General features: G+C 34.7%; 2 protein-coding genes across 2 annotated transcripts; one reads left to right on the top strand and one right to left on the bottom strand.

Annotated features, from left to right (window-relative positions):
• Positions 1–6711: 6711 nt before the first annotated feature.
• LOC144998417 (Nucleotide/sugar transporter family protein) lies at positions 6712–9814 on the top strand. The gene is made up of 10 exons (XM_078958190.1): positions 6712–7064; positions 7563–7639; positions 7712–7891; positions 7982–8115; positions 8199–8329; positions 8420–8464; positions 8554–8651; positions 8860–8967; positions 9325–9381; positions 9505–9814. The coding sequence occupies exons 1-10, from the start codon at positions 6911–6913 to the stop codon at positions 9577–9579; spliced, it is 1059 nt and encodes a 352-aa protein (XP_078814316.1). The 5' UTR covers positions 6712–6910; the 3' UTR covers positions 9580–9814.
• A 1359-nt stretch (positions 9815–11173) lies between these two features.
• Positions 11174–12946, bottom strand: LOC145045684 (uncharacterized). The gene is made up of 5 exons (XM_078994005.1): positions 12437–12946; positions 12163–12262; positions 11839–11938; positions 11645–11733; positions 11174–11513 (listed from the first exon to the last, which is right to left on the bottom strand). The coding sequence occupies exons 1-5, from the start codon at positions 12672–12674 to the stop codon at positions 11300–11302; spliced, it is 741 nt and encodes a 246-aa protein (XP_078850131.1). The 5' UTR covers positions 12675–12946; the 3' UTR covers positions 11174–11299.
• Between the last annotated feature and the right edge of the window lie 559 nt (positions 12947–13505).

Here is a 13505-nt window from a genome sequence, read left to right as displayed (position 1 = left end):
GCCTCCTCCCTGGCCCGAGTCTCCAACTCGATCTCCCGCTTCCGGGCATTTTCCTGAAGCTCAGCAAAAGTACGATACGTCGAGTTCGACACGAACTCTTGAATGTCCCTCCTCAAAATGCCCAAATACCGGCTCATCCATGTCTGCTCCGTCGACACCTGCTTAGGGCAAAACATCTCCCTCTCATGAAACTTACGGGTAACCACAGTAACCGAATCATTACCCTGCTTGAGGGTCAAGAATTCCTAAACCAACCGTTCCCTCTCCACCGGGGGAACATACTCATCCCTGAACATGGCGGTGAACCTCTCCCAGGTCACCTCATAAATCTCTGCTAGAGTGAAGCTCACCGTCACGAACTTCCACCAATCCTTCGCTCCCAAACGAAGTTGGTTCAAAGTGACCCGCACCCTCAAGTGTTCTGGACAAGAACATGTATAGAAACATCCCCTCAATGTCAGAGATCCACCTCATCGCCGCTATCGGGTCCTGCGTCCCATCGAACTCTGGTGGCTTCGTTAAACCCTAAACCCGTACCCAACGGGTACCCGAAACCCTAACCCAAGTTGACCGGGTAAATCCCCGAGTTGACCGGGGATAGGAACGGGGATGGGTATTACCCGAATATAAAAAGCAGGGATGGGGGTGGGGATGGTTCTACCTATCGGGTACCCATACCCGTACCCGAAACCGACCCCGATGGGTACCCCATATATATATATATATATATATATATATATATATATATATATATATATGTATATATATATATACATATATATATATATATATATATATATATATATATATATATATGTGTGTGTGTGTGTATATATATATATATAGTATTAATTATGTTTTTAATTTTAATAATGCATAAGCAAATGTTCAGTAGACAAAAGAAGGTTTTCTAACAATCAAACGTATAGTTTTGGGAAGAATTTTTATGTCTTTTTTTGCAAAGAATGATTTAATTTGTAACCTTGAATGTTATTATTCGTGTTTGAATACATTTAGTGATTATAGTGTTTTATATTAGTTCTGTTAGTTTTTGTTTTGTTGGTTAATATATAATTATGAGTTATTTTTCATAAAAGTTCATAATTTTGTAACGGGGAAAAATCCCCGATTACCCATTGGGGATAGGGATGGGGATAGGGTTGGGTATGGGGAATCGGGTATGGGGATGGGGAACACGAAACCCGGTATACCCGTACCCATTGCCATCCCTACCTGAGGTCTGGCAGCAACAATAGCTGCGGTAGCTGCAGCAGTTGCAGCCTCAGTCACCGCTGCATACCGCTTATCGAAGGTCTCAATAAGTGTGGTCTTGATGTCCCCAAACATCTCTGGAATCTCAGCCCGGATGGCAGCAGCTACCTCCTCATGAATCAATCGACGGATCTCCTCGTCACTGACCCCACTGATCTCAGGTGTGTGTCGTGTCCCAACCATGATGCCTCTGAAATACAATATAAAAATATCAGAGACTCGATCGAGCGTACTCGCACTCGATAACGCAACCCTACTCGCCCTCCAATACCCAAAGGATTCTTACCTGTGCTGCTCACTGATCCGGTGTCCTCAGTAGTACGGGCCCTATACTACTAACTAAACCGCATCAGCATTCACCCCAAGTCTTCCTCCTTGCATCTCGGATCGCAAGTACTCTATTCTCGCTATGCATTGACTACATACTCGCTCTCAAGGCATCTCATGGCAGCAGGATTCTCCTAGGCTAAGGCATCACAAATCAGGCCACTCAGTCCTAATATGAATACCTAGCCCACTCTAGCATGCATAACATAACATAGCATATCTCATAACACATATTGTAAGGGTATTTTGGGGATTCACCGTTCGGGCGCTGGCTGACCGTACACGCTGCTCTGCTCCGTTTGTTTCAAAACTCTTTGCACTTTTATAAAATTTAGTTTTTATTGTTGAAAATTTCTCAAATCCTCAGTTTGAGTTCAGATACGCCCAAAGGTGCATCCGAGTCCCTCAAACCAAGGCTCTGATACCAACTTGTAACAACGTAATTTTTCAAAACAATTTTTCATTTCTTAAAAACATATTTTCATCCAAATCCCACCATAAAAATCCCATGTATCATAATCATAATACAAAACATGTCAAATCCCAAGATCAAATAAATCCAAATCCGACTGCATGTGTGTGTACGAGTCATGTCGGCGCCTTCACACGGTCTTCGCTAGTACCTGAAACACATAACACAACAACTGTAAGCATAAATGCTTAGTGAGTTCCCCAATATACAACTTACACACATACGCCCTTCCGGGCCATGACCTTTCGGTCCATGTGTCTCAGGGGACTTCCGTCCCGACCTGGTAAACCTTCCGGTCCCACCCGTGTCGACCTTCTGGTCCATAACTCCCTGACCTTCCGGTCTACATCATAATGCCTTCCGGCCTATAACATAATGCCTTCCGGCCCAAATCAAGCATAGCATACATATCGCATATAAACAGGCAACTTATAACATACAATTCATATATCTTATATCATACCAGACCTTCCGGTCACACATAGGTATCCTTCCAGGTACAGTATAGTGAGAAGACTCACCTCATATTATGTCTAAGTCTCACGTGCTTGATATCTCTGAATCTCGTAACCTCAACCTAGCCTCGCCTAATCATATCAAATAATCATTCTAAATCATTAACGGCTCTCAAGGCTATACTACATTCCTTCTAAAATTCCACATAAGGGTAAAAGACCATTTTACCCCTCCCTGGCCCAAAAGTCCACATGTTGACTAAAACCCTAAAAGTCAACAAAAGTCAGTAGCAAGCAGTACGCGGGGCGTACCAGCTCCTATATGCAGGGCGTACTCTTGCCTTCCAGAAACGGGGTACGCAACCCCTTACGCGGCGCGTACTGGGATTACGCCCAGCGTAATGCCCAGTTTCTTTGTTCAACATATTCTGGTCTTAAACTGTTAAGACTTGCATCCAAACTTCAAATCTAACCCCTCTAATACGTCTTAAACCATAAAGTTGGAACCTTTAAGCCTTTGCATGGCTGTAAAGATCACTTTGTGCTCAAAACACCTTTCCTCTTTCCATAATGAGACTATAACTCATGCATGCCACAAGATCCACATCCAAGCATACCCAAATGAACTCGCGTATGAATTACGTGCATGAGTACGCGCGGCGTACGCCCCAGTACGCCCAGTGTACTCACCAAATCATCTTTTCAACTTCAAGGGACTAAAATGCCAACTCTCCAAAATAGAAGGGCCATAAAGCTAACCTGGAATTCGGGCTGTTACATATATTATAAGAATAATATATTAAATGAGAAATCATATTGTTTAATTAATATTAGTCGAGAATTAATTAAGAATTAATTTTGTGACTAAAATAGATTAATTAAACTTAAGGGGACTCGAATTGTAATTATAAGATAATTGCAATTGGGCTATGGATTATCTAATATTATAGGTTGGACGAATTCTATGGGAAGCCCATAAGGAATTCATCCAAGGGATATGATAAAAGGAGTCCACGGGTTGCTTAGGGACTAAGCAGTCAGATTAGGGTTTCCTAAGTGCAAAACCCTAATAGCCTAAGTATATAAAGACCCCTAAGGCCCCAAAAATGTGGCTAACTGATTCCTTATGGTTTTTAGATGTTTTTGGGTGCCTCTCCCCTTATCTTCTTCATGTTTGTTGCTCTTGGTGTTTGTGACTCCGTTAGAGGTGCAACACTTGAGGCACTAAGCTTTCTAAAGTCAATCAAAGCAAGGAATTGATTGTTATTGCTACATAACAATCAAAGGTATTCTCTAAACCCTAATTCAGATTATAATATATTAGATCTAGGGTTTATAGCTTTGGATATTCAATTGCATGTTCATTAGACAAACTAGATCCAAAAGCTATTAGGGTTTACATGTACACCATATGAATGATGTAGTGCTCAAAACCCATCATATAGATCTATAAATAAACCCCCGCTCACCCTCCAAGAGACTGGTTATAACTACAGGCTACGATCGTACACTCAATAGGTGTTAACCGATACATCTCACTAGATCCTTAATTGAATTTACGCGAAGAGAAACATATAAAGCACATTCCAAGCCCAATAACAATGTAGGTGAACGACTAAAGCCCACTAAACATGTACGTCATTTCTAGGCTCATAAGGAATGGGATTATATAACCTGGCCCAAAAGATATGTAAAAGGACAACTAAGGCCCATTTCACATGTATGATATTTATAGGCCCAAATAGCATGCAAGGAGTATCCAAGATCCATCGAGCATGAAGAGGGGTCAACAAGGCCCAATAACATGAGACTGGCAAAATTAACCCATTTGTTATTTTATTGTTTGTTTTAGTTTAATTATTTACCAAAATGACATAAAAGGCTCACCTTTTTGTAAAAATAACATTCTTAGCCCATTAAGCCAAAAATTTACAATTAAGGCCCTTTTTTGGTAAAAATAACATTTTAGGCCCCTTTTTAGAACAAAACTTGCATTTAAGGCTAGTTTTTATAAAAATAACATTTTTAACTCACTTTTGTCAAAAATATCATTTTTGGATTTATTTTTATAAAAATGTGCATTTTCGGCCCATTATAGATAATTTCATCTTTTTTGCCCAAATTTTAATAATTTCACATCTTTAATCCCTTTTATCAAAAATTTACATTTTTGGCACAACTTTTTTGAGAATGACATTTAAGCCCACAAAAGTCCAACAAGTTACACTATTTGGCCCAAAGCTGTAATAAGCCCAAATAAGGCCCATTTATGAAAACGTTTACTTTTTTAGTCCTTGTAAGGTCTCAAATGTCGAAATTAACCATGTTTAGCAAAAAAAAATCCTTTTTGAACCCCTACTAACCATGAGTTACATAAATAACTCATTTTTTTGTCATTTTGTCACTTTTAGCCCTTTTTATGAAGTTTTTCTTAGCTTTAAGTAACTTATATGTATTTTAAAACCTTTTTCTTGTAAGATAAGTTGAGATGAATGTTATGTTATACCAATAGCATCATCTTTTAGTAGATCGTTAAGTTCATGAAGTTTACAATACATAATCATATGTATAACAAGAAAAACACACAAAATCATGCATACACACATAGATCTACACAAAACAACTTGTATTCTCCCCCAAAACAAAGTAAAAATCGAAAATAGGGGGTATGAACTCACATTGCTTTGATGGGTTCAGTGTTTGGTGAATGATGGAGGAGAACTCGGGCTAGCTTGCTTCTTGAGTGGAGTTTTCAAACTTAGGAAGCTCTAGGAAGAAAGATTCACGAAAAACATGTGTTTATGAGGAGTGATTGAGCTTAAAAATGAAGTATATCAACTTGAGTTTGTATGATCTTACCACAAGTGTGAAGCTTGAAGTGATCTTCTTGACAACACACCCAATACTCACGAATTTCTTGAGAGATAAAGGGTATAAGAGTGTTGAAGGTTGAGAGAAAATTAGTTGGATTTGAAATGGTGAGTGAGGTTGGAGAGGGAGAGAGGCCGAGTGTTAGAGAAGGGTGAAAGGATGGGATTTGACTTGTGAAGAGATTGATAAGATACTTACTTGGATACATGCAATTTCGCATGGATATCCACTAGGCTACAGTAAGGTGTCAAGCTCTATTTCACCCTTATTTAATATATATATATATATATATATATATATATATATATATATATATATATATATATATATATATTGAAGTGGGTCGAGAATGAGAGGAAAGGGTAAAGGAAAAAGATTTTTGGGCTTATATTGAATATTCTTGACATTATGAGGCCCAAGTTGAAGGTTTTCGGCCTATTGCGCCCTTCTTGAGGGTTTACGACCCAAAGGTGGTGAAAGGATGGGGTTTACGGCCCAACTATCATGAGAAGATGAGTTCACGACCTATCATGATTCATTAGAATAGTTCAAGGCACATCATGGCCCAATTATTATGGTTTAACGAATGTAGGCCTAATTAGAGCCCGAATGGGTTTCATTAGCCCAAAATCATCAAATAGAAGATTTATTAGCCCATTAGGCCTAATAAGATGATCCTAGTCCATAATAAATTTGAACCGGGATTTTTAGGGTTTTAGACCCATAGTTAAGTATATGAGATGTATTGTATTAGGTTTTGAACTTCACTCAGGAGTTTTGATTCAAATTGATGATTTTGATTGAGCATAGAGTATGATATTCACTTAGAGTACAAGTCTTACAATAGTTGATGTTTATATGAAAACAGAATTTCCTAGCTAAAAATGCTAGTTGTGACATGAGCAAAAGGAAATGATTAGGAAAAGAATGGAGCTGATTAAGATCAATTTCGAAAAATGCTGAAAATCTGACGTTCGTGACGCGGAAATATAAATTTGCATCGCTAGCCGATTCCAAAATTAGATACAAATGCAGATTGTCGACTTTCATGGTGCGACCTAAGCATTACCACGATACAGTTTCGTTGCTTTCTATAAATACTCGATTTATTTGCCATAAATCGATATCACGTCATACAAAACAAATACTAGAGATAACTATGAATATTATCCATCCAAAAACCCTTTTAGGTCTAATTAAAGGCTAAAGAACATGATTGAAATATCGTTTTGAAGATCAAAGCTTGAAATTTTCATTTAATCGATCGGTTTGTTTTAGACATCATGTTTAGCACTTCCTTATTGTCACTAAATACCATCAAGTGACAATAAGTTGGATTTGGGAAATATATCCGTTTGACTTAGAGATTTATTAGTCAATGCAATGAAGAAAAGAAGTCGAAAAAATGAAAGCCAACGGTGCCAAAAGTAGAAAACGGAGGTTTACCAACCCCATCGATTCCTCAGCCGAGAGGCAAATAATTGGAGGTTTTACGATAATTTGATCTGTGATTATGATGCCAACAAGCGACCGTATGAGCTTACCGGTATCAGATCCTTCTCCTCAGCAAAGAGGCGGCGCCGCCGCCGGCGAACAGAGGCTCTTCAAAGGATCCACCATGACCTCCCGCGGCGCTTACGCTGCCGTCTCTTACATGTCTTGCGCGGGTATTCCTCTATCTATTTCCTCTCTCTATAATTCTGTATGCTGTTCGGTATTGATGTAGGGTAAGAATTTATCGATAATCGAATTACTGAAATTTGATTTGGAATCGAGGATTGAAAACCTTATATGTTAAGATTGATGAAAGTTACATCAGTTTTGCAAGAAATCGCATATTTGAATTGAAATTAAGATTGAAAAAATAGCAAACAACCTCCAAATGACTTGAATTTTACTCTACACCCAACTTAAGAGATTCATGGCGGACGACCGTGGTGGAAAAATTGGGGAATTTAAAAGTTTGATACATTCTTTTAGTCTACATCTATAAATTTTTAGTCTATTTTTTCTCAACCCTAATCGAATAAGATGAACACTATAAAGATGCTTTCCATTTGAGAAGTAATAGGCCAATTTGATTTCTTCTTATACATGCTTAAAAGATTCTCCCATTTCTAATCTTTAACCATGTTTTTAAATGAGACTTAACTTTGATTTTACAGTGATGCTTGTATTGTTCAACAAAGCAGCTCTTTCATCATACAGTTTTCCATCTGCAAATGTCATCACACTATTTCAGGTACAAAGAAACCAAACACCCCCTTAACTTTTAAAAAATTTAATTTTAACCTCTCACCTTTTTTTTTTACAGATGATATGCTCATGTTCTTTTCTTTACATCTTACGCCGATGGAAAATCATATCTTTTACTTCAGGTGACACGTCATCATCATCATCATCAATCACTGACAACTCAAACTCAACAACATTCTTATCACTTCAGACATTGATCCAAACTTCACCTCTTGCTCTCACTTATTTGCTTTACATGGTATCTTCAATTTTCCACTCTCTAATTCAATACTTTCCATTTATATTTATATATATAAATGTTATGTTTTTTTTTTTTTCTTAATGAAAGCTAGCTACTATGGAGTCTGTAAGAGGAGTGAATGTGCCAATGTACACAACTCTTAGAAGGACAACAGTTGTATTTACAATGTTTGTGGAGTTTATATTGATTGGTCAAAAGTATAGTCGTTCTGTAATTGGAAGGTAATCGTTTATTAACAAATTTTTAAGTATTATTTTTTTTAAATAAAAAATAAAGTAGGTTGACAAAAATAAGGTTTTATCAGTGTAGGTTTGATTGTATTTGGTGCTTTTGTTGCTGGATCTCGGGATTTATCATTTGATGCTTATGGATATTCAATTGTCTTCTTATCAAATATCACAACAGCAATATATCTTGCTACAATATCTCGAATTGGTAAATTGATTATGCAAAAAAAATAGCAACATACTTTCGTTTTATTTGTTTATTTCATTTCTTTAAAATATATATATTTTTTTTAATTAGGGAAATCAAGTGGGTTAAATAGCTTTGGCCTTATGTGGTGCAATGGTGAGTTAATTTGGTAGATTTTTTTTTTTTTAAAGTAGAATCTTGTTGTAATAAGAATAAAGGAAATATTTTTAATTTTTTTAATGTAGGAATTTTATGTGGGCCCGTTCTTCTGTTTTGGACATTGATACGTGGTGACCTTCGGATGACTATGGATTTTCCTTATCTTTTTGCCCCTGGATTTATGGTAAACTTTTTAACAATTTATATATAAATTTAAAAAAAAAAAAAAGAACATATTTTTTCCAGTTGAAAACACAATATAACTATAAAAAATATAAGAATAGTAATGGTTTGGTGGCTAATTTGATAAAATGGTTTAATTTTGTTTTGGGTATTTAAGTATTTTATATTTCTGAATGATTATATATATATTTTTTTATTATTGTGAACAGATTGTGTTGCTTCTATCATGTATGCTTGCTTTTCTTTTGAATTACTCTATTTTCCTCAACACAACTCTCAATTCAGCAGTCACACAGACAATCTGTGGTAATTTGAAGGTTTGTTTTCTCTTCCTTTTTTTTTTTTTGAAAAGAACTAGATATGAAAAAGACCAAAATACCCCTAATGGTTCTTTTTTAGCAAATGCAGAAAGAAGGAGTTGATAAAGAAAGTCATGGAAATGAGGCTTTCTCTATTAAGTCCTAGCTTTCTACAAATTAAATTCTTTTCTTAAAAAAGTAGTACACAAAATACCATTAATTTAATGGTGTTCTATTAGTATATTATCACATATTTGATTTGATTTGATAAATAAATAAAGAAAAGTTGTTTTATTACCAAAAAAATAAAATTATCTAGAAATGTGGAAAGTTTGAATCATGTTAAATATGATATATTTTTTTGTGGTTTTGTAGGATCTTTTTACAATTTCATTAGGGTGGATGTTTTTTGGTGGGCTTCCATTTGATCTTGTGAGTATATATGCTTTTACCTTTTCTTTTTCATGAGTGTGAGGAGGGCATTTACGTCTTTTGCACAGACGAAAGATCAAAAGTATAAATTTCATTGTTCCTAATGCTTTTGTTTTTTTGCAGTTGAATGTTATGGGCCAACTTCTTGGATTTATTGGATCGGGTTTATACGCCTACTTCAAACTCTTTGGGAAGTGACATGCTCAAGATTCTAACATGCCTAATTATTTCTATAAGTTACTTGGTTTTTGCTTTAAAATGGTATATATATTTCATTCAACGCATTAGAGTAAAATATATATATTTATTTCGAAATTTTGAACACTTTTTGGACATGATATACGGCATGGATTAAATGAGTGGTGAAGATGTATTAAAAACAAAGTTAAGGATCGTTTAATAGTTGTTAACTGGGTGAGCTGACTTGGTTAGACGTTAACTGTGTTAGAAGTTGATCGTGCAAAATGATTATATATATATATATATATATATATATATATATATATATATATATATATATATATTAGAAAAATTCAACCTGCAATAAAAAATGATTATATTACCCTCAAACAAAATAGCATATAAAATCCAAAATAACATTATAATACACAACGCTTTAAGGTATAGCATTTGGTAATTTACATACACACATATTCGGTATAGAAAAAACTACAAAATGAGCACAAAAGTAACTTTTTCAATTCTCAATTTTGAACGCCTTTGAATTTACTTTTGATCATATCTTTTTCAATTCGTAAACATGAGCACAAAAGTAACTTTTTGATTTATTGTGAAGGATGAAACTCCAATTTTGACTGTTCGTTGACTTCCAACTCAATTAATACTTCCATTTACCATTGTAAATCACAACTACATCACCATCTTGCATCTGATTACAAACATATAGAGCTATTAGGAATAAAATAATATCATTAACTTTGGAACACATGAAAATGAATGCTTCGTAATTTCCTTTAATTCTTTACCAAACAACTCGTCAGTCATCAATCAAGTAAATTTCAATATCAAAGAGTCACACCACAAATTTCGAGTATTTCAATCTCGAAGTTTACCATATCTTCAATATTGCTTCTTGATCAAAATCAAACTAATCGATTTGATTATTTGTTTTTAGAACGACACAAAAACACAATTGAATCTTCAAATTAATTTCCAAAGTCAAACTAATCGATTTGATTATTTGTTTCAGAATCCACCAAAATGAAGTTGTTTGGAGAAATAATACAAGGTATCCCGTAGCTAGTATTTCTCCACGTACCACTAAAAAGTGTTTATGCAAAAACAGAATAAGCAAACACTATATTTTTCCAAAAATTCGGTTTAACCACCCACCAATGGTTCCGAAAAAACCATCATTTTTTGGTAAAATGTTGCCGCTTGGCCACTGTTACGTATTAGAGCCGGTTTTAATTACGAAAAAACACTGAGACATGGATTTTAATCATTCTCTCTGTTTCTGTCTATGAAAATTGATGGTTTTATAGTAGTTGAGATAAAACTTTTATCTAAAAATGGGTGTTTTATTAGCAAAAATGAAATTTTGGTGGTTAAACCAGAAAAAGTAATTTTCACATGAAAACCATGTGAACATTGTTGATTAGTTTAATTGTTTTGGTGTGGTCACCTTATGCAAATGACTATTAAGTAGTAATTTTTACAAATTCAACCAAATTTATTTCTTTCTTCCACTTCCATTTCCACAAGTATCGCATCATTTTCTCGAAAAAATTGTTAAAACATTATTTAACCAAACAAAACTACATACATCACATAAAAACAAATAGGCATTTCTTTTTTACTTAATGCAAAAAGAACGACTTAATGGAAAAAATCACAACAATGCATCATTTCTCTTTGAAACCTAACATTTATTCTCACAACCCTTTTTTTCATATTCTCAAGAAGATTTAGAAGTAATAAGCTCTTCATAACTTGTGTCAACATCTTTTTGTTTGCGGTTTGAAAACAAGCGTCTTATTAGGTGGGCCCAGCTGCATTGACATGTAATATTTACGGAAATGTCCTCACAACTCTCCTCTTCTTCATTTTCCTCATGCTTTTTCTGGTTTGATTTATCTTGTAAATCATTTTGCTCTTGTTTAGTTGGTGACCTGTCATAATCCCAGAAATTTAATCATGTTGAACTCAATCAAAAATGCACATCTTCAGCTTATGATGAAAGGGGCATATCGGTCATTTGGCTAAATATGAATGTTCATGCAAAAAAACATAGAGAACTTACCCCTCAGATTCCTCCAACTTATAATCTTCTTTTTTTGATCTTTCCTTCACAAGATTGTAACTAACTGATGTATGTCTGACAAACTGAAGCTGCATATACAAAATATTTAAAAAAATAAACACTTTTTAGTGGCGATTTAAATAGATTCTTTTAGGGGTATTATGATTTGTGTATATAGAAGAGCACAAATGTACCTGATCACCATCTTTGATTCCATGAACACGGATAGAATCTTGTTCATCAAGGAGCTTCTGACCCTCAAAAGATAAGCAAAACTGTGCCCACACATGTGACCTTCAAACATGATTTCAAAATTTCATAAATGTATGATAAATAATACGGATTATCATGCACATTAGCATATATATAACAACTCCAATTTAATTATGATAAAAGAAGGAGTTTCAATGCTGAAAAGATATGCAATGTTGCAAAAATCAATCAATTTCAGCCATTACTAACGTACAGAAAAGAAGAAATTATCATTGTAAAGAGGATGAGTGATTGATTGAACATACCATGAAACCTTGCCAGTTCCATGTTTGGGGAAATGACTAAAAGCATCCTCCACAGCCTGCTTCAGCTGAGCCACAGTAGGGTTCTTCGCAACAGTAATATCTGCATTACGATCGCTAATTATCTCTCGATTTTGAATAGATTAAATCGAAAACAGTGACTAGAAGTGGATGATTATGAATTATGAATTATGAATTACTAATTTGGAAGTATTTATTCCATTGACGATGACGTAAATCAAATTAAAACAGATTGGGAATCAGAGAACAGATTTACCGAAGGAAGATCCATCTAATTTGAGAACAGTAAGTTTGATAGGTATTAAAGGAAGTTTCCCATACGAAAAGCTCTTGCGAGATAAGGTTTCGATAAGCAACAATGGAGAAAAAGGGCTTAGAGTTGACGAGGAAGAAGAAGAAGAACTGGACTCTACTGATCCATTTATCTCAAACGAAAATTTGTGATTCTTATCAAAATCGGCAGAATCAGCCTTGTCTTCCGCTAAAATTCGCATATTACTTGAATTATGAACAGAGCTGCTTCTGCTTCTGCTTCTGCTTCTGATGGTGACGATGATGATGATGATCGAGTACTTGGTTGGAATAGAGTTGAATCAGAAAATGTGGGACTGAAAACAACGTAGTATAAGAAGAATCATTCTTTGCTTGAGAATTGAGGGTTAGGGTTTTGCTTTTGGATTTGGAAACCACTTTGGGTGGATTATGCCCGAGAGAGATCCCTCTGCCGCGGTATACTCCATTACTGCACCCTCTAGTGCTCTATAGCTTTCTATAAAGGGAAATTTCTATAAAAACTACACTACTTTTTTTTTTTTTTTTGTTTAACCATCTAAATATTTTTTTATATTAACTACTAAGAGTTAATTTTATATATATATATATATATATATATATATATATATATATATATATATATATATATATATATATATATATATATATATATATATATAAAACAAACACTATATAAAATTTTCAATTCTATAAAAACCATGAGAGTTTGAAAATTATTTGCTTTAACCGCTTCAAGAAAGTTTTCTTTTCAACTTAACCATCGAAAGTAAAACCGATAAGAAATATTGATTATAACTTAATTATCTGATTGTGAAAACAAATAGGCAACAAACTATGTTGTTAAGCGTTTCACCAAAAAAATCATTTTTCATTGAAAAAATATTTTTCTGTAGGGATAGAAACGGGACACGGATAGGATAGGGTTGACTATTTCTATCTACATCCTCAAGTGTATAACCTTGTCTTCATCCACATATCCATTCCCAATAGATGTGAGGAATCAAATCCTCCCCTAAATAATTTGAACATTT

Source organism: Lactuca saligna, chromosome 5 (assembly GCF_052625555.1).
Source record: "Lactuca saligna cultivar CGN05327 chromosome 5, ASM5262555v1, whole genome shotgun sequence".
NCBI lineage: Eukaryota > Viridiplantae > Streptophyta > Magnoliopsida > Asterales > Asteraceae > Lactuca > Lactuca saligna.
Note: the sequence above shows the minus strand (reverse complement) of the source record. Positions and strands in the feature narration are given on the sequence as shown.